The following is a 26,675-nucleotide window of genomic DNA, read 5'->3' as shown; positions in this document are numbered from 1 at the left end:
AAGCAATTGACACGAACTGCCGCTAATTCGAAAGTGAAAGTAAAACGCGCACGGTGCTTTTAATCTATTTAAAAGCGAAGGAAAAGAGGGAAATTCAAACAAACTAAAAACTAACAATTGCTTTACGCCGAATTGCCGCTATTTGAAAGTGAAAGTAAAATGCGCACGTAGCTTTCACAAGCTATTTAAAAGCGAAGGAAAGCGAGGAAAAGAGGGAACGCCCCCACGGTGATACCGGTATTACTGGTGTTGTCACGCGTCGATTAACCAGTTGGGAAAATTTCCTCACCGTCACAACCCTACTTTAAGCTCATGTAGTGAGAAAACAAAGCTTTGTCTAAGGTTTAGTGGTAAGGATGAGGAACACAGTCGTGATTTCTGTGACGGTACACTTACTCTGGTACTGCTGGGAGAACATGAAGGGAGCGGAGGCGCTCACTGGAGACTGAAGGCCAAAGACTGGAGCGGAGGACTCCACCTGAGGACAGACGAGACAGAAACCTGTTTAGACTGATGAGGAGAACACAGCGTGATCCAGCCTGCCACCAACACTAGAGATGCGCAAAACTACGTCTTTTTATACTACAATATCACTCAAACCTTTGGGGTGGCTAAGATTTTTTTCATGTTTTAAAGAAGTCTCTTTTGCTCACCAAGCCTGCATGTATTTGATTAAAAACACAGTAAAAACATAATATCGCGAAATATTGTTACAATGTAAAATAGCTGGTTTCTATGCGAATCTATTTTAAAATGTTATTTATATCTGTGAATCAAATAAAGCAATAAGCCCCAAGAAGCCTTTGCTTCGCGTTGTGCTAACAACGACCCTTAGCGGTTATAAATGCACTGTAAACCACAGCTTCACGGGGCTTATTGCTTTTATAAAACGGTTATTCCATATACGTAGTAAGGTTTCACAGAATAAAACAGAGCAAATAAAGTGTAATGATATTAATAAAAACAGTATTCTTCCACCAAACAATGTAGTTCCTCAGAAACAGTTGTGGTTCCAACAAAGTGGTTGCCGAGCAACACACAGAAGTAAACAAAGGTGTATGATTATAGAGTATTTTACAACAGCTTCGAACGTGGCTCAGCCAATCAGAATCAAGCACCGGAACTCTCCGTTTTATAAAATGAATTTTACATTCAGTGTCACATGATCCTTCAGAAATCATTCTAATATGCTACTCAAGAAACATTTCTGATTATTATCAATGTTGAAAACAGTTGTGCTGCCCAATATTTTTGTGGAAACGGTGATACATTGGATTCTTTTTTAGGATTCCTTGATGGAAAATTTCAAAAAGAAATCTTTTGTAACATTATAAATGTCTTTACTGCCACTTCTGACAGTTTATTTCTGGCTGAATAAAAATAGTACAGACCCCAAACTTTTGAGCAATAGTGTACATACAACATATTACAATATATCAAAAAAAGCATATACTATGTCACCCTTTACATTACAGTGCATCTGCCAGCTAAATATCACTCATCACCTATAGCATTTACATAAAGAACCCAAACAACTAGTGCCTTTTGTTATGAATGAATGGCATGTTTTATATGTTGCTTCTGATACACAGATGTTAAACATGTCAGAAGTGTAACGTTACGAGCCACCGACTTAGTCAACACAGTATACTCTGACATCTGACTACGACTTATGAAGTACAAAACTAAACAGCTACAGCACACGCTTCAGCATATCTACAATAATCACGTAAATAAATGTGAAGGACTGTCAAATTGTTGTCCTGGCTTGGGGGAAAAACTGCTAATGAAATGCAGTGAACAGTTTAGGACAAAAGACAAGCATGCAGGACAGTCTGGAGTTTAAAATGATAATATAATGAATGCCAATATTTATATTTGTTTTATAGCTGCATTTGACTTTCCCTCACTCCATAACAAACCTTTAAACTTTAAAGACAGTATTCAGAACAGAACAGGAAAGATATATTTTTATACTGCTTATAATGTTTGTAGATGTTTACCGGTATTTTACATTATTTCTTAATGTAATAAAAAAAATGTGCTTTATACACTGATGCGACTTGTGTATTTTTTTCCCCTCTTAAATGCAAGTTTGCTGCGACTAATTTTCCGGAAAATACGGTAGGTGAAAATATTAGATGTTATAACATAAAAACATAGGATATGAAAGAAATTGGTTATTTGTGAGACAGCACAAACATCTGCATTAATGTATGAATGAAGAGAAGCCACAGAAAATCAGAAACCTCCACACCTGCAAACTCTGGACTGATGAAAAAGAAGCTCAATAATACAAATAATACTTATTAATACTCTTTAAATTCTTCAAAAACTTACTGGAATTTATTGAAATCAGCCAATTCTGATATTAGAATACAACTACATGTTTTTTTTTTTAGAAAGTAACGTGGTTTGGAAACAACTCCAACTCTAAAGCACAGAACACCATGATTTATTTGATTAAAAATACAGGGAAAAAAAGCAATATTGTGAAATATTAATGCAATTTAAAATAACGGTTTCCTATTTTAATATACTTTAAAATGTAATTTATTTCTGTGATCAAAGCTGTATTTTCAGCATCATTACTCCAGTCTTCAGTGTCACATGATCCTTCAGAAATCATAATAATATGCTGATTTATGATCAGTGCTGGAAACAGTTGTGCAGCTTAATATTTTTTTATAACCTGTGATACTGTTTTCAGGATTTTTTGATGAATAGAAAGTTGAACAGCATTTATTTAAAATAGAAATCTTTTGTGACAATAATATACACTAGTGTTCCAAAGTTTGGGGACAGTAAATTATTTTCTTTCTTTTAATTTGAATGAAATTAATACTTTTATTCAGCAAGGATGTATTAAATGTAAGTGATAGTAAAGACTTACATTGTTAGGAAAGATTTATATTTTGAATAAATGCTGAACTTTTTATTCATCAAAGAAAAAGTATCAAGTTATAAAAAAAAAATATTAAGCAGAACAACTGTTTCCAAAATTGATAATAAATCAATGATTTTGATTTCAGCATGATTTCAGAATGATTTCTGAAGACTGAAGTAATGATGTTGAAATTTCAGCTTTGATCACAGCAATACATTACATTTTAAAGTATATAAAAATAGAAACCCATTATTTTACATTGTAATAATATTTCACAACATTACTGTTTTTGCCATTTATTTTTGATGAGCAGAAGAGACTTCTTTAAAAAAAAAAACTAAAAATCTTACTGATCCCAAACTTTTGAACAGCAGTGTGTGTATATATAGAGACGAGTTTGCAGGTGTGAATCTTGTTTCTCAGTTTAGAAAAGCAAACAAATATGTGTCTAGAGTTAAACGCACTTATAATGTAAGTCACTGGAGTAAACTAGAAAAGATACATTGCTGTTCAGACCCAAATACGGAGCAAAGCCCACTAGAGATAGGTATTAAATGCCAGAGCATATTAAATGAGTAGTTTATGGACCCAGCAGGTTTTGCTCATGCGCTGTGTGTCAGTCTCGGCTCTGTGGGTCTGTACCTGCGGGTCAGCGGCAGGCACGAGCGGGCGAGGGACACTGGGCAGAGCTGTAGGGGTTTGGTTACTCCAGGACGTGACAGTAGAGGCGGATCTACCCTGAACACAACACAAACACACGCTGGTATCGGCCGCTGGTGCTTTCCTCGCCGGGTGTGAGCGTGTCTCGTACCTGTGGGTAATACTGAGTGTGTGCGGCGGGCTGCGCGGGGACCTGTGGAGGTTGAGGTTGTGTGTATGTCTGCACTGGTACAGCGGCGGGAAGCGTCTGCCTCACTCCAGACTGCTGCTGCTGACCCAGAGCTCTGCTCAGACGATCACGCAACTGATGCACAGCAACCTACAGACAAATACAAATCATCAGTATAAACAACTATACAATGCGGTCCCACTTTACATTAGGTGTCCTTAACTACTATGTTCTTGCGTTCATATGTAGTTACCGTGTTCATATTATATTGCAGTACACTTCTGCTGCTATAGAGGTGGGATAGGGGTAAGGTTAGGGACAGGTTTGATGGTTGGGTTTGTGTGTGGTTTTAAGGAGGGTTATATCATATCCAAACTCAAAATATGTCATTTCCATAGCTAAAATACATATTTTACAGTCACTATTATGCAGATTGATCATAAACAGAGCTAAAAGGCATCTTACCAGTGGCAATCCTTCACAAAACTAATATCTACCACAGTTTATCATGGGTAGAATGCCAAATGCTTCAATGTTACAAGCATTTCAGTCAAATGTAATTTATGATTATAAAAACGCACAGAATGAATGGCGACTGTAGAAAGCAAAAGCCGAATCCCGGACATTTCAGGTGATTTAGAAATCCCGGCCGGACTTATTTTTTAGGTCTAAAAAGAGGACAGTGTCATTATAAATGTAATTACAGAAATTAATTACAGATGTAATTATATGCAGGTACTTTTTTTTTATTTAAGTACAATGTAAAAACATGTACGTACACAATAAGTGCATTGTTTCAAATTATTAATTTACATGTAAGCACATAGTAGTTAAGGCCACCTAATATAAAGCGGTACCAAAATTGCAAATAGCAACAAACAGAGATTTGTGTGTTTGTGTAGTGCAAACAGTGCATGAGAGGTTTTGTTTGTGAGACTCCTTTCAATGTTTGATTTAAATACAATTTTCAGGAATTCTTATTATCATTGTTATTAAAGTGAACAATAACTTAATAGATTAGTAACATTAATATAGCAAAATGCATGCAGAGTACTCAAATCCCTTTGCAGCTGGCCTATTTTTAATTATTAACTAATTATTTATAATTAATAGCTAATTATTAATACTTAATACTTTTTTTTAATGTTTTATTTTATTTAAAAAATAAACTTAGGAAATGCACTTTTATTTGGATTTTACCATTTAAACATTTTCAGGTCCAAAATATTTACGAATCTCTCATAACTTGTGAGACAAACGTCACAAAATTACTCTCAAAAAATTAATTCTTTAGAAAACTTAATAAACCTCATAAAAGTGCATTCACATCAAGTAAGATTGCTTAATTTTATAATTGTTAATAAAATCTTTGTAATAGATTTTGAATATTTAGTCAATGCAGTGTTATTTTTGTAATACTGATATGCTACTCTAGTATTTATAAATACTTTAAATTAGCTTTTATTTTTATATTTTAATATACATTTTAATTTTAGTTTAAATTTTATATTTTTATTTTTACTTTATATATTTTTTTAGCTATACAACTTAGATTTTTATTTTTACTTCAGTTCTAGCTTTAGTAATTTTAGTACTTCAGCTTAAACTTACTTGATTTCAGTTAGTTACCAAGGCAGCACTTCATAAACATTTTTCATCTAATATTTATATTTTATTTAGGGCTGCCCCCCAACATCGACCTCAAATATGGCTTATCATCTGAAATATGTAAGTAGCAGCAACTCCTGTGTGGAGTGTGAAGTGTGTGCTCACTGCAGGACAGATGGAGGTGCCAGTGCGCTCACTTGCTCCCAAAATACTCTGTAATTTTTGGTCATACAGATAAGAGTAATACATCTTTTGAATCTGTAAAGACTCTATGTTTATTTGTGTGCACTCACAATAACAACAAATCGCACTTTTGATAAATAATGAAAGCAAACATGATGCGCTTTCTGCCGTCTCGGTCTCTGTGAACTCGAGCGCGAAACTCCGAGTATATCTTTGCCTTACAGACATTAAAAATATATCTATATCTATTGAGAGTGAAATGTCTACTTTTAAATAAACCAATTCAAATGGAAAACAATTATTCTCCGATTATGTAATCCGTATGAAACATGCACACACTGCGGAGATGACGAGTCAGTGTCACCGACTTCATCTCTTAAAACGAAAACAAAGAAAGCACTAGTTTATCAGTGAATTATTAAAATGTTAATGCAGCCTCCTTACTGTTTTTCCCTGACTCATTCATAATCATAGCTTCTGCCGGTGCGCTGTGGGAAGCTTTATTCGTGCAATTGAGCGCTTATTAGGCTACGTAGGCAGCTAAAGTCTCATAATAATGATATAAATGGTTTATTAATAAACGTGCGATTAGTCGACTAATGCTTCAAATGAACGACTACTAGTCGACCAGAAAAATCCGTAGTCGAGGGCAGCCCTAATTTTATTTCAGCTTATTTAAATGAACAAAAAACTATTTTCTAATAATTTTAGTTGTAGTTTTAATTAATAATAACAACACTGACCCAAACCAGCAAAGGCTGAAATCCTTGTTTTAGAGCAATTACTGCATTTTACACAAGACGCTCATTGCCTTGTTATCCAGGATGCATCAGGAGGCATTAGTATTTACCCTAAAAGTGCAGTCACATGTGCACATTTTAGACCATGTTTAAACCTGTTTTTAGTGCTCGCCACTATTATAATTTGATATAGGAAAAAATTCAACACATAATTTTTGTAAAAGCAATAGCAGTTCACCATGTGGTAAACTTTCTCTTGTGTGACCATCTACCAACTTAAGGCACAATTTCTGACGGTCACCTGTTGAGTGTTGGTGGGCAGGTAGGATATGGCCGTCTGTAAGCTGCCCTGTGATGCCAGCAGACTGGCGTACTGATTCATCTTCTCTGCCAGCAGTGCACCCATATCAGGAGAAACACCACCCTGAGCTCTCAGCACAGCTCTCTGCAGGACCACCACCTTCTCAACCAGCTCCTACAAACAACAACACAGTTACAACAATCCATTAGTTCATACTTCAATGCTCATATTGTGTTCACACACACGTATAAAAACACCAAATCACAATCAAGTTCAATAAAAACAGGTCTTGCTGGAAACACGATGGACTGCAGTCTTGGGCCAGTGGGTTTCTGGAGCCTCACCTGCAGTGCCAGCGGGCTGCAGGAGTCCTGAGCTTTGGCCCAGTAGGCAACCAGCTGCTCTACCGTGCCTGCGCAGATGTAGCAGAGACAGGCCTGAGCCTGCAGTGCCGTGTCCTCAGCAGCCTCCAGCCTGGAGCCCAGCAGACCTGCAGGAGAGAACCAAACATTCATGCTAGGGCTGGCCGATTTTTCAGATTTTATCGATGAATTCGAATTTCATGTTTTGCCACGATTTTATTTTTTAGAAATCAAGGAATCGCGATTTTGAATAGAAATATTACCAAACGTTAGAATTAGGCACTTCGACAATATGCCAATCATAACAGTAAAGAGAAAAGAACGATCCAACCCTATGTCGGCGCACGTGATTAACCGCTCACGTGTGATGCGCTCTGTGAAGGACCACAAGTAGAATATATCGCTAGGCGCTATTTACACAGAATGCGCTTTTGTGCTGACAGATGCGACGTGGCAGTGGAATAGGAAAAAATGCAAGAATATGGGAGTCGAACTTCTTTTAACTTGAGCGCTGCGTTTTTAAAATGCCGTTTCATGCATGAGATGCTGCAAGAGACACGAGCGCAACAGTCAAACACGTCCATGTTCACATAGAAAAACAATGGAAAAGCAGCACAAGCAAATAAGAAACCTGTAGGCTAACTGCTATTGTATGTTTGATATTTCATGCTTGCATCATGGTGACAGGCTAAAAGCTCGCGTTGGGTCCGTTGCTCGCAGCAGAAGTTGAAAACTTTTCAACTTATCAAGCGCCAACGCAGGCGTCAGCCAATCAGATCGCCTTATGCAAATAACCTAGCGCAGACGCTAGCCAATCGCGTTCATGCAACACCAGAAAACTAATGTGATTGGCTGTTGTCACTGTAACGGTCGCGTCAGCACCAAGCTTCAGAAACGCCCTCCATCAAGCGTTAACGCTGACACCCAGTGTGAATGTGGCGTGACACGCTCATATCACACAGAATGCGCTTTTGTGTTGACAGAGATGCGACGCGAGCAGTGGAATAGGAAAAACATACAAGAAGATAGGAATAAACTTCTTTTAACGTGAGCACCACATTTTTAGACTGCCGTTTCATGCATGAGACTCTGCAAGAGATGCGAGCTCAACAGTCAAACGTGTCTATGTTTACAAAAAACTTACCAATATTTCATGTTTGCATCATGGTGACAGGCTGAAAGCTGCTGTTGTTTTTAAAGAACATTTATAGTTAATAATAGTCTACTGGTGTTATACCTTCAGTCATTTTGAATTTTAATTATCTTGACTTTTGAGTTTTTTTTAAAAGCATTTTCCTCGTATTATTTCTGAACATATGTATAAAGTCAAGTTTGTACGAGATGTAGTTCATGCATCTTTTCTGCAAAGATATATAACAAGTGATTTGTTTAACATTTACATCATGTTGACAACTTCATGTGTGCTGCACTTGGAATAGAATTTTCTTTAACTAGAGGGTTAAAGAAAAAGTTACTTGAATCATGGTGTAGTTACATTTTCAAGTTGACTAGTTAAAATCAAACAAAATTGAGAATTGGTCAAAAAAAAAAAAAAAAAAGACCGAGATGTAAATTTTTTGCCATGTCGCCCAGCCCTAATCCATGCACATAACTACCCTTGAAAATATTGAAATGGAGTAATCAAAAACAGGGCTGGGCAATGCAGTAAGCAAAAATATATATTATAGGGGTGTAACAGTACAGGTATTTAAACCGAAAATTTGATTCGATACATGTGTACTGAACAAATACAGCATTGTTTTAACCACTGCACGTGCGGAACTTAATGTATAACTTCCAGTTTTATATATTGTTACTTTCTATAAGAAACAAAGCCTCATCTTTTTAACTGTGTCCATTTTTTCAGGAAATTCAAATGATAAATGCCATTTTGGCAAGTTTTTGATGTGGAGTGTTTCTCTTTACTACTAGTTATAGCATGAAATAAATGTGAATGAACATCTCATGCCTCATGTAATCGCTCAGTCAGTGTTTTAACCACGGAAAAACGTGTTTGCAAACAAAATGTCACATAGCATTACATTTCCCTCAGGCAAGTCATCAGTGTCCACAGCTGGTTTGTTCAGTAGAGAGGAGCAATTTGCTAAATATATCCACTATATTAGCCTACATATTCATTATATTTTACTTAAGCTGTTAGTGATGTCTTAATTATTTAATATATGTTTAAATTAATCTGTCATGAAAACAGGTGACAGTGACAGCCATTGCGTAAATGATTACATTTCAATATGTATATTGAAATATGTATATATGTTGATGTAAAAACTGCCTTATGTCCAATTTACATGTTTGCATACAATTTTTACTTAAGTGTTGAGTATTATATCTAAATAAATAAATAAAAACTAAATTTAATAGTTTGGGCTCAGTTGTTAATTGTAACCTTTAATATTACAGTAATTTGCAAGAAATAGGGCTCCCTATATAGGTTAGCGCATTAGATGAGGTTGATTTATCCATAAGATTTTTATCCATTAATTATAACTGAATTTATTTAAAGACAGAGCAACATTTTGTTCTGTAAACCACTGTTTACTTGCATTTGATGTCTTTCTGAACTGTTTATGTTCACTTCTCTTTAACACTGGCCCCCGGCCATCGGGGAGTCCTTATCACTGAGAACATTAAAATATTCAGTTTTCCTCCAGTATTAATTAAGATGTTAGTGTAGCCTGCAGAAGAGATTCTGTACACTCGACTCACCACAGAGTGAGGAGAACTCCTCTGGCTTTGCATAAGTCATTACTGCAGCCAGAGCTTCCTTCCAGTTCTGCAGGTCACATGTCTCCAAAATGTCCAACCAGTCCTTCATCACCACAGCACTAATGAGCTAAAATACATTGAGATCAGAGCTACTAGAGTAAATGTCAAGACATGCAATTCAGACATTTCAACACACCAACTACAAATTATATCTATACCTATAAAAAAAGAAACGGGTTTGGTTCTTAGTCGGGTCCAAATTAAAAAAAAAACAATGGAAAGCTTATTTATTCAGCTTTCAGATGGTTTATAAATCTCAATTTTGAAAAATTGACCCTTATGACTGGTTTTGTGGTCCAGGGGTCACATATAAGAGAAGGACAGATCTCTCATTTATAATAACTCCCATAACAGAAGACACAGTATTAGAAGCATGTCTACTGTGATGCTACATGACCTCACCTTAGAGATTTTGCTTTGAGTTTTGCTGAAGTATTTCTTCTGAGTCTTTGCCAGAAGCTCGGGACCGCCAGCAATAGCCAGGATGATGCCGTCAGCCATTCGGTTATCATGCAGACAGAGGTTAACAGCAGCTTCGTAATCGCCAGTCAGCAGTGCCTGGGTGATCAGCCCATCAACGTCTGAAAGAAAAAGCAAGCATGAAGTCATTAGTATAAATGTAACTTCCTTTAGATGAACTTGACCCCCAATTGTATTTGCTCCATCAACGTTCGTTATATCAGTGAAGGTTATGTGATGAACATTCGAAAGGAAACTTGCCCTGGCTAACTTTGAGGTTAACGGTGTCTGAAGTAGGAGCTGGAGTAATGTCTGTGTTGGACGTCTCCTCAGCAGCAGGTTCTTCATCTTCAAAAGGAATCTCGTCTAGGTCCGATGTCTCAGCGGCAGGCGGCTCTTCTTCCTCAAAAGTGCTTTTCTTCTCAACCTTGATAAGAAAAATATATATGTAAATGACAGTGAAAAACATGAGCATTGCTTCCTCTTCCTGGTTAATTTCAACCACTTGATATTCCACACAATTCAAAAAATGCTGAATGTCATTTTAAAAGCAAAAAACAAAACAAACACTAAAAAATAAAAGCAAAAACAAAATGTTTTGAACAATACAAGTTCAAAGTTCAACTCCAAGTTGCAAACACTCAAAAACAATAAGTACAACAATAATCAGAGTAAGAAAGTACTTGGATTAAGATCAGACTAAATTGCTTTAATGCCTTTTTTTTTTTTTACTACCTTTTTAAATCGCTATTCATATGCATCCCAACCCAGAACACAAAATATTCAATTCAAATAGGCCTCTTTGTTGCCATTATATTTCTTCTTGCTTCAGTTGTGAAATGTTCTCATTTGTATCCATAATTTCTCAGAAACACAACTAAAATGCCTCTATACTGGTGTTCAAACTATTAATAAAATGCATGATGTTCATGTCTTGTAAAACTGTAAGCAAATCTCTGTCTCTGAGATGCATAGAAGTGCATTTATTTTCCATTTCGCCATGTTTCCAAACTGCTTAAACGCATCACCAGAGACTGTTGCTCCACCGGAAGATCGAGTTACAACAATATGATTAAGAATTAAAGAGTTCAATTAAAAATAACTAAAAAATGAACCGACTTCTACAATCATACAATCTTCTACAACCCCATTCCTTTCTTATGTGTTACGGTAAAAACAACGTGTTACGGTAAAAACAAAAATGTATTAAGCTAACAACCACCTATGTGAAGCAACAAGATATCAACAGAAAAAATAACGATCTTGCAATGCCCAAATGGCTACATTTGTGACCTATGCTGGCAAAATGAGTCACAATGAGCACATTTTCAAAACTTAGTTATTTTTATTTTTACATTCTCTATTAAAAGAATGAAAAATTTGTTGGAATCGGATGAAAAATGACTGAGCTACACCTGTGTGAAGTCGATGGAGTCAGCAAAGTAAACTCAGAGAAAAACTGATTTAAAGTTTTCTGAAGATTCCAAAGCAAAATCACCCAGCAACATTACATCTTTCCCCCCACTTCTTTTCTTAATAATCATTACTAGATTAATAATCACAATATAGCTGTTTTTTATTTTAAATTTGTTGTAAATACGAACCGATGCAAAAAAGAACAAATATAAGAAAGAAACAAGTGTATGGTGTTTTACATCTAAACAAAAGCACTCAAGTAAGAAAAACAAATAGTAAAATGTAAAAATCACTTAAGTGTTCATTACAAATAAATTGATTATTAAAACTACAAAAGCAGTTCAATCAAGCAGCGAGTGATTCCCTCTTCTCTTTTATTGTTTGATTAACATTAATGAGACAGACGGCCTATATTAAGACTAATATAATGACTAATATCTAATATAATGTTATATATCCGATGTTTCACATCCAAACGTTCACTTAAGTTAAAACAGATTGTGTTTGCGTGACTACTTAAATATATTTAGCCTACTGTAAATCTGTGTATATGTGTATCGGGATAGAGCACCGTCGGTGTCTGTTATCTTTATGTGTGCGCTTCGGATGAGAGGCAGCGCGAGAAGCGAGCGGAGAAGCGGTACTCCTCTCAGAAAACAAACAAATGAAGATTAGATGATTATTAGATGTTTAATCACTGTTTGGAGCACTGGGATCGCTAGACAAGGGTTTAACATACTCATTTTTGTGAAAACCTCAAATTCGAGCAAAATTGACGTTTTTCGCTTTTTTTGCCCGTAGCTCGAAATTAGCCCGTTCACATTTCGACTCATTTTGCCAGAGTGGGTCACATTTGTTAGTCAACTACCAGCTGTTTTGGTCAAATTCTATGTTATGTACACCACAATTCCTAAGGTGGTAGAAAAAGTGCATGCATTTTACCACAAGACTACACCTCCTACATTTCAAGGCTTGGTTGAAGTTAGTTGCAACACTCAAAAATCTACCACAAAAAAAGCTACCATTCCAGCATTCCTGTGTGAGATTTCAGAGAGTAGTTTATTTCTCCCTCTATATTTTTCTCCCTCTGCCTTGTCAAGTTTAATGAATTCAATTCCAATTATATTTTGCACGGTTAAGAGGTAATTCTATCACACAGGGATGCAGCAACAGGAGGCTCTAGCAGGAGCAAGGTACCTCCTCCAGTGTCGCTGCCTCTTTTGCCCTGGATTTATTTGGGTCACCACAACCAGAAACCTCTTCGACATGTAGCACAGGCCGGCAATCACTGGTACTCAGAAGATCAGTCTCAGAAACAGGATGCTGCGTCATCAAATCAAATTTTGGTGCAGGTGGTTGGGAGTCAACTGGAGTTTGCAAGCTCATGGCTTCTTGAGGCAAGATATCTGGAGAAAGGCCAAGAGCGGCCAGCGGCTGAGAGCTACTACATGGTGGCATCACATCAAATGCTGGCTGTTGTAAATCAACAGTAGACTCAAGAGGTTCAGCTGGCAGCACTGGTCCAGAATGCACTGCACCAGATGCTTGGTGATTGCCTGGCACAGATTGCTGAAACTCAACTGTTTGTGCACATGAAGGAAGAGACTCTTGTGGCACCAACGCAGCAGCAGATTGAGGAGGTAACAGCAGATCTGAAGATCCCAGATGCTGAGGTTCAAAGAGTGTGACCATCATTTGACCAGAAGAATCAACCTGTGATGTGGGTGTGGATACAGGTGTCTGTTCAAAGGAGTAGGTGAGATCTACTGGTGGAGTGAAGTCCACTGAGGGCTGTGACTGAGGTTTCTGGGTTCTGGCACTGGGGACAATTGTGGGCTCAAGCAAAGGTTCGTTCACAGACTCGAGGTTTGGAGGACTTGGATATTCTGGCTCGAGCTGAGGCTGAGCCGACACAGCAATGGGTTCAGTTTCAAGGACTGGTTCATGCTTAGAAACACGGTCAGGCACAGGGTTTGACACGGGAACAGGAGCGGCATCATGGTGAGGTATGGAAGAAGATATGAGTGAAAGCTTCACACACACCACAGTCAGGATAAGATGGAATGCAAGCGGTGAAAAATTAAGCAAACGAGATTATTACATTGAAGAAGTGACGCTTATATGAAATGCCAATGAAGTCTATGACTTTTGGCAACCTCTTGCCACTGGTTTACAGATTCCTATATGAATGTTTTTGTCATATTACGACCGTTGCATTGTCCATAGAAATTGTGTGTGCTTAAACTCATCTGTGCCTGCGGCAATTACTGTAAATTACTGCTTTTCTGAAACAAGCCAGCCTCAATGATATATTCAGCCGACAATTGCGAGCAGCCTTCGAAATGAGACACAGATATAGTGTTGTTAAAGGTGCATTCAGTAGTTCTTTCAGTAGCATTATCAGGTCACTGAAGACGGCCTTTCTGTCTTCAGATAATTTCTGCTTCTTCAGCTGTACATATTGATTCTCCCGTCGTCTCCACTGATACAATAATAATTATGGTGCACTGTCTAATAAAAAAACAACAACACTATCTACAGAGGCGGCAGCCAATGAGCGTGAGGATTCTCTTTTATGTTTACCAGGTCACATTATTTCAACATTTTCAAACACTTTTTAAAGAAAACTATAATGAGTACGGTCTTCATCTCATGTCAGTGAACACCATTCAGATGACTCTCGAATTTATTTATTAAGGTATTTATTAGCACCAAACTACTGAATGCTCCTTTAATGTTAGTTGCATACGTCATGAATAGTTCAGCCATGAAACTCTACTCGCGTTCTAATTGGTTCATTCAATTCAATGATCCCAGCCAATCGGATTCACATACTCATTACTGTTTACCTATATAACCAGGACATATTCAATGAATGCTGCGCTCTATGCATGTCCTCATGTTAGCCCACTACCTCCCCAGCACCACCTGCCTAGATCTGCTACGGGCAGCAGCATGTTTTCCTTTCATTTTATGATCTGAGCATTTAGTAGAAGCAAGTCTACTTGATCTAGTCCGCCAAGACCAAACCTATGCACATTCTATTTACATTAATAAAGATTTTATAATTTAATCCCGAAAGTTGTCATGACTGAATTTAATTTATGTAATTCTTAAGAGAGCATATAAAAACGGCAAGGGTCGGCTAAACATTACCAGTTCTGACTGGTTGGCTACTAAGCAACTAAGCAGGTTGCAAGCTTTTATTAGTTTGCCGAGTCACAAAATGTTGTTCACACGTTACTAGGTTTCTACTAGTGTTTTAGAATAAAAAAAATGCATTTGCCAGAAATTTGCCAATCATGCACTAAAAGATTTCAGTTAAAGAATTCAAGGGTTGATTTTGAGGTAATTGTTATTACAACTATTTTTTCCACTTTGTTTGGCTTATCAATTAGAAAAAGAATTGAGCTGCTGAAAGTTTTATTTATGCAAGTATCTTCTCCTCGAAAAAAAAAAAAAGTTCCTTTTCACTTCCCCTTGCTTAGAGGGAAGCACATGAGGAGGAGAAAAACAACATTGTGTTGCTGCTGTCTTGTTTTGTGTAATGAATTAAAGCACGAGCATCTTTTTACTTGGTTCTCAAAAAGTCAAATAGGCTCAAACTGAATGCAGAGGTTGCCTGAACGAGTCCAAAATAGAAAGGTTTAACCGTTAGCTAAGACACAATGACCGGTGCACTTACCACATCGGCCTCATCAGATTTGCAGTTCCTTTCTAACGCTGATGCAATCTGAAAACCACAAGCAAAACTAATCAAGACACAAAGAAGCAGATGCAGCTATTCACACTACAAACACTGTGCACACAAAAATACCTTTAAAGCAAGCTCTTCCTTCTTGTATCCCAAAAGGTCCAAATATTTCCCTCGTGCATCTTCTTCAAAGTTCACCTGAGCACATAAATCTATTGGTTACAACTTCGGTAAAAATTTGATTAAGTAATACAAGTACGGCAGCTTATAAACTATTCTAGTGCCCACCTTCAGAAAAGACCAGACGGTCTCCTCAAATTCACTCTGAGCAGCTTCAGTCTTGGTTTGGCAGTACTCAAGGAAATTTCCTGCAGTGAGTGTCGCCTGAAGATGGTTCGATCTATCAAGGAAATCTGTTTCTGTCACAACCTGACTGATATGAACCACATGGGCAGCAGTCTGCTGGGGCTGCTGGGCCGCTGGCTTGATGTTGTCCAAAGTGACCAGTTTTCCACCAAACTGCTCACAAAAAGACAAAAGCGGATTAGAAACAAGCACACCATTTTTAAGGTGTCTATTAGATCTGTGGCCACTGACAGCGAAAGACGCTCCAACTGGTCTGCGGATCCATTTGGGGGGTTTCTTGAGAGGTGTGACGGTGCTCTGGGACGGGGCGGTCTGAGGCAGCTGTAAAGGCGGCAGCATCTTGCCCGTACCAAAAGGATCCATATTTCCAAATGAACTACTTAACTGTTGAGCCAATGAACATCAGGAGCAACTGTGAGCAGATCAGTGTTCAAGCTTATGAGAAAGTTAGCTTTTATTGAGAGTTCAGTTGTACCTGTTCGGCCTGTAAAGTAATGGCGTTGTCATTGCTTCCTCCCATGATGGAGTAGATGCTGATATGGCCATCAAAGGCAGCAGCAGACAGCACAGCTGGGTTTCTGGGACACCACTGGATGTCAAAACACCACTGAGTACTGGTGGGCAGCTCATACAGGACCTGATTGAGAAGACATCACATGTTACACCCCATAATCTTTTGGTGGCACCTCACTGTTCTTCAAAGGACTAAGCTCTCACCTCAGCCGTGTTGGGGTTCCAGCACAGGATCCGGTTATCTTTCCCACAGCTCAGGAGCAGCTCTGGATCTGCTTCACTCCAGGCTATGGCCAAAACACCTCTGAAAGCACACATACAGACCGATGAGGACACAGAAAGACTCAAGGAGGGTAAGAGCATCTGCTGATGTTTATGTCTACCTTGTGTGGCTCTCCAGCACTTTGAGAGGGGAGGTGGCAAAGCGCAGGTCCCACATTTGGATGACAGGCATTCGGTCATCTTCAGACGCCAGGACCAGCTGAGTGGCCACCTCTGGGTTCCAGGCCAGACCAGAGCAATGCATCTGAACCACAACACAAACTCCATCAAAATAACATGCATCATGAACACTAACATCAGACAGTAATATCAACAAAATACTACTTCAATACACAAGCATATCTTAGCAGTACTATAGTAATAAGTAGGGCTGTCAAGCGATTAAAAGTTATAATCTAATTAATTACACAATGGCGATTGGTGTAAATTAATTGCAAATTAATCACACATCAAATTTGTGCTAAATGAGAAAAGCATCAAAATGCTGCGGCTTTATAGTTGAAAATTGAGCTAAATCAGACAATACTGTGCCAACAATCAATTGTATGAAATGTAAGATAACGTCCACAGGTCTGGGGCGAGTGCATTACAAGCATGAATAATTTTTGATGCATTATTTTTCATAACTAGATAATTAATTTTACACATTAATTCGACATCCCTAGTAATAACATGATCCTATGTCATTAGTAAAATACACCAAACTTTTATGCATTATTAAAATTAAAGGGGTCATATGACGTTCCTAAAAAGAACATTATTTTGTGTATTTGGTGTAATGCAATGCGTTTTATGCGGTTTAAGGTTCAAAAAACACATTATTTTCCACATACTGTTTAGGTAGGCGTGGTTAACTCTTAACTTTTATAAAGAATATCTCTTTGGATTTGAGACTTTAGTCTTTGCAACTTTTCAGATCTTCTTTATGCACCAAGAGCTTGTAACACTCCAAAGAGAAAGGAAAACTTGAAATCGTATCATATGACCTCTTTAACCGTTATTATTAACAAACGTTTAATAAAATCAAGGCAAAAAGGAATAACTGCACAAACCCTGTTGCTGTGGTCGCTGACTTTGATGATCAGGTCGTTCTTTCTCAGATCCCAGACCGAAGCTTTTCCGCTAGGACTGGCCGAGGCCAGGATGTGCTGCACCTGTTTGTTCCACGCAACACAGCTGATGTCCTCTAGGGGCTAAAAGCAACAACAAAGTCAGCATTAGACAAGGTTGCTTACTGTCCCAGGACAGTCTCAAGTCAATCCCTCCCTAGATATATGGGCTCCTTTTTAAAGTCTATGGGATTTTTGGGGCAGTTTTTCCATCCACCAGGCAAAAATCTGCTCTCAACCTTTTTCCTCCAAAGACCCCCATTGTCCACAACAATGTTCAAAGTCCCCCATGTAAACTAATAGGTTTCCCGTGGTACATCTGCTTTTTTTCTTTTTTCTTTGCTCTTTAATTTACATAAACTAGTGTCCATTGATTAAAATAAGTAACCAAATAAATTATAATTGAAAATAAAATAAGCTTCAGAATTCCAGAAGTTTTAAGAACTAAATGTTCTTCAGTGATCCCACTCTTTTTAAAGATTAAGTCCACTTCCAGAATAAAAATTTCCTGATAATTTACTCACCCCCATGTCATCCAAGATGTTCATGTCTTTCTTTCTTCAGTCCCAAAGAAATGAAGTTTTTTGAGGAAAACATTCCATATCTTATCTAGGGAAACTGCATTTTGACGTTCAAATCGTTGGCCACCATTGAAGTCCACTTTATGGAGAAAAGTCCTGGAATGTTTTCCTCAAAAAACTTCATTTCTTTGTGACTGAAGAACTTAAAATCTTGGATGACATGGGGGTGAGTAAATTTTTATTCTGGAAGTGGACAGCCTTTAACCAATGAATTTATGTGACTTTTACAGTCGTTCATAATTTACTGGATAAGGATTTATGGAAATATTTTTTACTCACAAGAAGTTTAAAGGTGTGAATTCAAATAAGAAACATCTTGATTTTTAGTGAAGTTTCAGCTTATTTTAAAATATTTTAATTCATCTTGTGCATTCCCATGAAAACCCTACTAATGACATTCGTAAAAACATTGATCAGAAATCAAGAGCAAAACGAGACCTCCTTCTTGAGTGCACATGAGATCGGTACCTGTGTTTTGGGTCCTGGCGTCATTGGGGAGCTTAAGTTGTTCAAATCCCAAATGTAGATTTCTGACTCATTTCCCCCAGAGGCCACAAGGTTTGTCTAAAGAAAAAAAAAGAGAGAGAGTCATGTACACTGATCATAACTCCACTTAACTGACATGGACAAATAATAATTCTTGCACAAACTGACCATGGAATAAGAACGTGGTTTGGGTAATTACCTGAGACGAGTTGACGTCGAGAGCTCTTACTGGTCCCGTATGTTTCTCGCTCTGGGAAATGATCACTTCACTGTCTCCAGCAATGATTTTGGAGGCGTCATAGAGGATGATGTTGCCGTTCTCTCCTCCAGCGATGAGGACACCTGATGGCAAACTCTGGTCTTCAATGCCATGTGGACCCCAGACTAGTTTGTGGTATCTACAGACAGAACAGAAAGGTTACTACTGGGATTCAAAATTAACACTTACAGTGCCTTGCGAAAGTATTCATACCCCTTCATTTTTTTCACATTTTGTTATGTTGCTGCCTTATGTTAAACTGCTTTAAATGACTTTTTCTCCACATCAATCTACACTCCATACACCATAATGGTAAAGCAAAAAACTGTTTTTTTAACATCTCTGCAAATTTATTAAAAATAAAAAACTTAAATGATTCCATTGCATAAGTACTCATACCCTTATCTGGGACAGTTGAAATTTAGCTCAGGAGCATTCATATTGCTTGTAAATGTTACTACACGTCAAGTGAAGTTAACCTGTGGCAAATTCAATTGAATGGGTATGATTTGGAAAGGCACACATGTCTTAATAAAAGGTCTAACAGCAAAAAAAAGACTTGAGACTGTAAAGGTGCTTCAGCTAAATATTTAGTTAAGGGTATGAATACTTATACAATGTACTTATTTCAGTTTTTTATTTTTAATAAATTTACGAAGTTGTGACAATTCTGTTTTCGCTTTACCATTATGGTGTATGGAGTGTAGATTGATGTGGGGAAAAGTAATTTAAAGCAGTTTAACATAAGGCAGCAACATAACAAAACGTGGAAAAAATGAACGCTACATCTCTACTTCCATGTAAAACAAAACATTTCACAGAAACTCAGAGGTGCATACGACGAAAGTGAATGAGGTCCGACACTTATCAAAAAGCACTATAAAAGACATACTCCACTGTTTTCAATGGTGACACTTGTTTGGTGGTCACTCGGACGACAGAACTGTAAATCACTAGCAGATGAAGCGAGCAACACGCAGTACCTGTGCGGAGAGGAGAAAGAACCGCAGGACTTCATGGCTAAAGTGGGATCAGCCAGATCCAGCTCGAAGATCTCCAGAGATGCACTGGTGCTGAAGGTGGCATCGAGCTGCTGGGCCGACGTACCTGAACACATTCACCAATGAGACGCATTAGACCAAACAGACCTTAGTCAGGGTAACGCCATATTTAATATTTGACAGGATCGAAAATGAGGCTGTGAGGGGCGGATGTACAGTGATTTCAGTGGGCTGTCTATCTTTCTGAACAAAAAAAACCTCCATAAAACAGTTTGGAAGTAAGTTGTTAAATTGACAGTCTATAAATTAAAGCATTAAGCCCCAAGAAGCCGTGGTTATACGCCCAGCGAACGATATCGTCTGTTTATTCTAAGCGCACATGCGTCTACTGCTTTAAATTGAGCTCGTTACAGCAGGATGGATTCTGATTGGCTGTCAGTGTTTTATCGTTCATCAGCTGGAAAAAAAATCGTTTTGAAAGTGATCACATCGATATCGTTCCTCTGTATCGTTATCGTTATAGCTGTGGTGTGAACTATGCTATTTTTTTATATTGAGAATGATTTTTAGAACTATATCTTTATCGTTATCTTTATAGTTATCGTGCTTGGTGTGAACGGGCCTTTACATCTTAGTGATCTATATCTGATATCTTCATTTTAAGCCCCGTTCACACCAAGAACGATAACTATAAAGATAACTATAAAGATAACGATATTAGCGTCCACACCAGAGAACGATATCGTCTGATTATTGCGTCTGTCGCTTTAAATTCTCCAGCTCGTTATAGCAGGATGGATTCTGATTGGCTGTCAGTGTTTTATCGTTCATCAGCTGGAAAAAAAATCGTTTTGAAAGTGATCACATCGATATCGTTCCTCTGTATCGTTATCGTTATAGCTGTGGTGTGAACTATGCTATTTTTTTATATTGAGAATGATTTTTAGAACTATATCTTTATCGTTATCTTTATAGTTATCGTGCTTGGTGTGAACGGGCCTTAAGTCAGCCTTGTTTTCATCCGTGTCAGTATGGCGTCTAACCTGACTAAGGTCTATAATTAAGACTTTTCCCCAGATTTTCGACCAATGACTTTTCCAGTTGCTTGTGATTACTGTTAAGGGATTTTTAAGAATGAAATTCAAACTGATTCACTAATGAATCATTTAGACGGATTTGCGAAGCGGTTCGACAAACTCATTGAAAAGAACTGACCACAAAAACAAAACAAAACAACAACAGTCGTCAATATAACTTGTGAGCAAGTTTTACTCTACACAAGAGCAGTATCATAAAAATGTTCAAACGAAAAAGTTAACTTTCACTATTAATAAACATGAAAGCATTATACTAAAGCAATAAGCCCCAAGAAGCCGTGGTTTACAGTGAATTTATAACAGCTAAGGCACGACGCGAAGCGGAGAAAATAAAACGGTTATCCCATATACGTAGTAAGGTTTCACAAAATAAAACAGAGCAAATAAAGTGTAATGATATTAATAAAAACAGTATTCTTCCACCAAACAATGTAGTTCCTCAGAAACAGTTGTGGTTGCAACAAAGTGGTTGCCGAGCAACACACAGAAGTAAACAAAGGTGTGTGTTTATAGAGTATTTTACAACAGCTTCGAACCCTCAGCCAATCAGAATCAAGCACCGGAACTCTCCGTTTTATAATAAATGACAGATTATTCATTATTAATCATATTTTCAAATTCATATCCGACTGTTCATTAACTACTAATCTGTTAAAAACCCTGGTGTTCACTTTCTCTGATTAGTTAGTGCAAGTGAAATAGCAAGAGATTGGAAATGAATTCAGTGAGTTACCTGCTGCCAGATAGATGGGGTGCTGTTGCGCTGGACTCCAGGCCTGCATAGCTGTTCGGTTAATTTCTTTTAGCTTCATCCTGTGATTAAAAAACGGTATGCATTGACCATGCTATGATTATTTAGTAAATGTCACATTGACAGTCAATGTGCAAACTGTTTAGGTACGTCAAGTTAATAAAGTTTTGTTCTGTTTAGTAGATCGTATAACTCAATGGAAAGATCTACCAACTGACATCTCCTAAATATAATGCAATTATACATTAACTATTCGGTAACACTTTATTTTAAGGTGTCCTTGTTACATGTACTTACTATTATAATAACAATAAATTATGCATAATTACATGCAAGTAGCCGTAAGCCAAACCCTAATCAAGTACATGTAGTTAATTAATATTACTCGGTACTTAAATGTGTAATTGCACTGTAACAAGGACACCCTCAAATATTATTCTTATGACAATAAAAACAGAACGAATTGTAACAATAGTGTAACAGCAGCTGGGACCTTCATTGCAAACAATAAATAATATCTTGGTGCTAAATAATTTAAGACATAATACAGTTTGCAAGATATTGGACAGTGAGTGTTTAGGATAACTTAAATGAGAAATTCATAATGAAGCAATGTTATACACAAGACGAGACTAGATGTTCGCAACAGACATGTTTTAGTGAATGAAATGTGAAATCTGTACACGTAATGTGCATTTAAACAGATTATAATGTAGCATTTAAACAGATTATAATGTAGCAGAGAGGCTAATGCAGCGATCCACAGAGGGACTGTGCTAGTTTTAAAGTGTTTACCTTCTCTTGCGGTCACACACAGACTCATCCACGCACAAAGGCGAGCGCTAGAGTGAATTAGCAGGATAACTTTAGGAGATCCGTGGGTTTGTGTGAGGTTTGTCTGCAGACGGACGGAGCTCCACGTCCCCACTGCTGTCCATCAACGTGGCACAACAAGCCCCGCCCACCGACGTGACGACTTCCGGCAGCGACTCCCTCCCCCTCAGGCGAATGATTCTTCCGGCGGAAGAGCTGTGTGCTGTCGGGTAAGTGTGTGTTTTGGTTTTTGTGGCACCTGTGTGTGTTTGCGCTTGTCAAATCTCAGTTAGTGATGTTTATCAGCTTTAAATATCGGGTTAGCGATTTCAAAGAATATTTGCGCGCGTAATTTTTATGGCACGAAATCATATTCACTGTGGACGCAGCGCATATTTCTTTACAGTCAGTGTTATTATAATATCAGTACCATGGTACAGTGGTGGTATTAAATGCTAGCGCCATAGTACTGAGTGATTAGCATATTTATTAACCGTGGATATTTGAACGATACTCGCGGTGCTTTATAGGTGTCTGAATATAATTTATTTATTTATTTGTTGTTGTTGTAGCGCAATGCAGAAGTGAGCGTATGCAAAGAACTAGCATAAAAAGCATTTGTATGAAACGATAGTAAAGGTAGAAGTGGAATTGCTGTTGAACGATAAGCGGAACGGGTTTGAATAAGTTGCTTTTGTAACTACTTCAGTGCCTTCAGAAAGACTCGTTCAAGAGTGTTTAGCTTTAGGTGTAGCTATAATTAAAGGAACAGTTCACCCAAAAATAAAAAGTTAATTGATGGACTGGATTGGTGTGGATTATTAGAGCAGTGATTCTCTTTTTTTGAGTCCAGGACAATATTCGAAAGCCCTCCCATCTGAAGCTCATATTTAAAAATGAATTAACTCAAAAATATGATGTTAGTTTATTGCTGTACAGCTTTTGTGTTTTTTGTTTAAACATTGTAATTGAGATTGCTTTAATAAAACCGAATGTATTCATTTTAAATTATTTCTAGGACTTACTGAGGCCCTCTATAGTGGGCCCCTGTCCACTTGTTGAGAAACCACCGCACACAATTTTAATTATATTGTTGTCTGCGTAATGCTATTAAAGTAATCAGGCCGCATTTAGCAGTGGAGTTCATCCAGTGGAGAAACTAAATTAATATAATATGACTATACCTCAAGGTACCTTGAGAGGATGCAAGCCGTTTCTGTGAAAAAGCATTTGTTGCACTTGTAGAAAATCCTCCCTGACAACATATGAGGAGGACTAAAGACACTTTCTATATCAAAAGAGAATGTGTTATATTTGAAGATATTTAGAACTTGACAGAATTGTTTAGTGCTCCAGTAGCATGACTTGACATTATGTAAATAACGTATTTTGAGATTTCTCCTTGGTTGTGTACCATTTCTATGTCGAGTACATATGATATATTATACCTTCAGAGACTAAAACAAAATCGTTTCTTCTTTCAGAGTACAAATCCTGGACCAGAAACTGCCAGACTGCATCAGTTTATTCACTGGTGATAAGTAGAAAGTAGGGGTTGAGTCGGGGAAGATGAGCCGGTGGGTAAGTTCAGACACCTGTGCATCTGAGCATTGATTTGTCATGTGACCAAACAATCAGGAGGACGTGCACAGCATATCCAGCTGTCTGTAAATGAGAGAAACACAAGAGAAAAGTGGTAAGATTGTTTTCATATTTGTTTTACTTGAAAAAAAAATTCTTTTTCATGTCAAAGCAAATTTGTTCAGCTCTAAAATCATACAGTGCAGAAGTCTAGCACCATAGTTTGAAAAAATATTAAACAAAGGTTATGACTTAAAATGAATATATGAAGACAGTATTTTAATTTATGTAATAAAAATGTATTAAATAAGAAAAAAATTCAAAATAGAAGCATTTTCTATTAAGATATTTTAATGTTTTGATGCATAAGACTCTTATGTTCACCAAGGCTGCATTCATTGGATGAAAAATACAGTAAAAACAGCAATATTGTGAAATATTATTACAATTTAAAATAACTGCTTTTTATGTGAATATATTGTAACATGTTTATTAAATCTGTGATCAAAGCTGAATTTTCAGCATCATTACTCCAGTCTTCAGTGTCACATGATCCTTCAGAAATCACTCTATGCTGATTTGCTGCTTAAGAAATATTTATTATTATTATTATTATTAATGTTGAAAAAAAAGTTTGTGTTGCTTAGTATTTTTGTGAAAACAGTGATACAGTTAGGATTCTCCATCTAGAAAATTCAAAAGAACTGTATATATTTGAAATCTTTTGTAGCAATATTAATTTATTTACTGTCAATTTTAAGCAATTTAATGCATCCTTGCTGAATAAAAGTATTATTTCATTTCAAAAGATATACATATATATGTCTGTGTGTGTGTGTGTGTGTGTGTGTGTGTGTGTGAGAGTGTGTGAGTGTGAGTGTGAGTGTGCGTGTGCGTGTGAGTGTGAGTGTGAGTGTGAGTGTGTAATTCTTTACAGCTTGTGCTGTTGTCAAACATCACAGGAAAGCGATCATGCCACGGAACTATATTCGTAAAACGGACTGGGGATCAGTGACCTATGAGGAGCTGGAGAAAGCGTTCGTCGAAGTGAAGCGCGGGAAATCTATCAGAACAGTGGCAAAAGAAAGAAAGATCGGCAGGTCCACCCTGCAGCGCTACATGAAGAAGGCAGAAGAAAAAAGAGAGAAGACCGTCGGCTACAGAGGAACGGCTGAAGCCAGGAGGATCTTGTCTGAGGAGTTAGAAGAGGAGCTCGCAGAAAACATCCGGATTCTGGCTGAAGGCGTGCACGGCCTCACGCCAAAGAGATGCAGAGAAATCGCTTTTGAATTTGCACAGAAGAACAACATTCCCGTCCCCAACAACTGGGGAGAGCAGAGGTTAGCAGGTAGGTTTTGTGGTGACACTTTAATTCAGTAATTCAGCTGACAGTGTTGCTAACTTGATTTTTTAAATTCCTGTAGGTCGAGATTGGCTCAGTAGTTTCATAGCCCGCCACAATCTCTACGGCCACATAACTGAAGCAGCATCTTTGGGAAGCTACGGACAGGTGACAGAGCTCCTGAATCAATAACTATTGACTTGATTAGCAATCAGAATCAGCTGTAATGGAAATGCACTGGTCAAAATGTGTGGGGGATTTAGAGCTGACATATTTACGGTTCTGCATTTTCTAGATCATCAGTTTCAGTCTCATCAACCAGGACGAAATCAAGAAAGAAATCAAAGAGGAGCGTGATGTTCCTGTCCCGATTCATCACGCTTCAGAGGAGGACAGCGCTCAGATTTGTGATTCAGACCGAGACCTGTTAGATACTGACTTATTTCTGACATGATGTTATATGATGAAGCACAACGTAAACAAAAAGACATTTTGATGCTTAATCGTGTTTCCTGTTAGTTTAGGAATATCTTTAACAAAAGAACTGCTGAGGTCACACATTATTATTCAAAATTATGTTCATGCTATTACTTATATAAATCACTCATAATCATGTTAATAATCATCATAATCATTTTTCTCAAGATAATGCAACAAAATTGTTTCAGTTAAAATGTGTATTCATGTATGTATTTATGTATTTGTATATTCCCGTAGCTTAACTAGTAGAGCATGGCACTTGCAACGCCAAGGTTATGGATAAACCTTCAACCCCAAAACAACTGTCTCGGTTTCTATAGATCTGTTTTATATCTAAGGGGAAAAAAACTTTCAAAAGTTATACTGTACATAAAATTGTGTTAGAAGATATTAAATATGGTGTTTTCAGAAAGTATTCAGACCCCTTCATTTTATCACAATTGATATTTTTTCACATAACTGTACGCTTTATACTCGCATCAGAAACCAGGTTTATGATAACCTTTCAATTTCATTAATACATTTAAAAGAGAGAGAAACTTCTATGGGCTGATCTAATTATGAGAAACTGTTGATTTCCTACGATGTGACGTGCAAGCTATGATTACTACATCTACAACTATTTCAAACTACATTTCACTAATTCAAAACAATGAAGTATTTTCTCAAACTTCTGTTTTGAATAATTTGTGTTGATGAAGAAGTACGCTGTTTAATTATTTGTTTATTGCTGGGGTCAAATTGCAAC

General features: G+C 37.4%; 2 protein-coding genes across 8 annotated transcripts in view; one reads left to right on the top strand and one right to left on the bottom strand.

The window, feature by feature from the left end:
- The window catches only part of sec31a (SEC31 homolog A, COPII coat complex component), a 34,129-nt gene extending 11,460 nt beyond the window's left edge, over window positions 1–22,669 (bottom strand). For 4 of the 6 annotated variants that reach the window (XM_016522123.1, XM_016522124.1, XM_016522125.1 and 1 more), the window contains exons 1-22: window positions 22,507–22,668; window positions 21,694–21,773; window positions 19,846–19,969; window positions 18,803–19,001; window positions 18,586–18,681; window positions 17,480–17,620; window positions 16,529–16,671; window positions 16,350–16,449; window positions 16,108–16,269; window positions 15,864–16,016; window positions 15,555–15,785; window positions 15,390–15,464; window positions 15,258–15,305; window positions 12,770–13,603; window positions 10,418–10,583; window positions 10,100–10,278; window positions 9,638–9,764; window positions 6,893–7,038; window positions 6,549–6,722; window positions 3,699–3,866; window positions 3,530–3,625; window positions 397–478 (exon numbers count right to left, since the gene is read on the bottom strand). In XM_016522123.1, coding sequence (XP_016377609.1) covers window positions 397–478; window positions 3,530–3,625; window positions 3,699–3,866; window positions 6,549–6,722; window positions 6,893–7,038; window positions 9,638–9,764; window positions 10,100–10,278; window positions 10,418–10,583; window positions 12,770–13,603; window positions 15,258–15,305; window positions 15,390–15,464; window positions 15,555–15,785; window positions 15,864–16,016; window positions 16,108–16,269; window positions 16,350–16,449; window positions 16,529–16,671; window positions 17,480–17,620; window positions 18,586–18,681; window positions 18,803–19,001; window positions 19,846–19,969; window positions 21,694–21,772 — 3,523 coding nt within the window. In that variant the 5' untranslated portion in view covers window position 21,773; window positions 22,507–22,668. Of the gene's footprint in view, window positions 1–396; window positions 479–3,529; window positions 3,626–3,698; window positions 3,867–6,548; window positions 6,723–6,892; window positions 7,039–9,637; window positions 9,765–10,099; window positions 10,279–10,417; window positions 10,584–12,769; window positions 13,604–15,257; window positions 15,306–15,389; window positions 15,465–15,554; window positions 15,786–15,863; window positions 16,017–16,107; window positions 16,270–16,349; window positions 16,450–16,528; window positions 16,672–17,479; window positions 17,621–18,585; window positions 18,682–18,802; window positions 19,002–19,845; window positions 19,970–21,693; window positions 21,774–22,506 lie in introns of all 6 variants that reach the window. The other 2 variants (XM_016522127.1, XM_016522128.1) reach the window with 2 other exon arrangements.
- A 15-nt stretch (window positions 22,670–22,684) lies between these two features.
- On the top strand, window positions 22,685–26,229 carry LOC107715885 (uncharacterized). 2 transcript variants are annotated; one of them, XM_016522129.1, is made up of 5 exons: window positions 22,685–22,754; window positions 24,009–24,220; window positions 25,068–25,453; window positions 25,530–25,615; window positions 25,743–26,229. In XM_016522129.1, the coding sequence occupies exons 3-5, from the start codon at window positions 25,078–25,080 to the stop codon at window positions 25,899–25,901; spliced, it is 621 nt and encodes a 206-aa protein (XP_016377615.1). In that variant the 5' UTR covers window positions 22,685–22,754; window positions 24,009–24,220; window positions 25,068–25,077; the 3' UTR covers window positions 25,902–26,229. The 2 variants fall into 2 exon arrangements, with proteins under 2 accessions (XP_016377615.1, XP_016377616.1); XM_016522130.1 differs by lacking the exon at window positions 22,685–22,754 and adding an exon at window positions 22,794–22,812.
- The last annotated feature ends 446 nt before the right edge of the window (window positions 26,230–26,675 follow it).

The sequence above is a fragment of the Sinocyclocheilus rhinocerous genome, unplaced genomic scaffold (assembly GCF_001515625.1).
Source record: "Sinocyclocheilus rhinocerous isolate Xijiao unplaced genomic scaffold, SAMN03320098_v1.1 scaffold178, whole genome shotgun sequence".
In the NCBI taxonomy this organism is placed as follows: domain Eukaryota; kingdom Metazoa; phylum Chordata; class Actinopteri; order Cypriniformes; family Cyprinidae; genus Sinocyclocheilus; species Sinocyclocheilus rhinocerous.
The sequence above is the reverse complement of the archived record's forward strand: the minus strand, read 5'-3'. Positions and strand labels throughout refer to the sequence as shown.

Coding starts and splice junctions, on each gene's coding strand:
- LOC107715885 (XM_016522129.1), top strand. CDS start 25,078: ATGCCACGGAACTATATTCGTAAAACGGACTGGGGATCAGTGACCTAT. Junction 25,454..25,529: donor GGGAGAGCAGAGGTTAGCAG/GTAGGTTTTGTG, acceptor AAATTCCTGTAG/GTCGAGATTGGCTCAGTAGT. Junction 25,616..25,742: donor CTTTGGGAAGCTACGGACAG/GTGACAGAGCTC, acceptor TGCATTTTCTAG/ATCATCAGTTTCAGTCTCAT.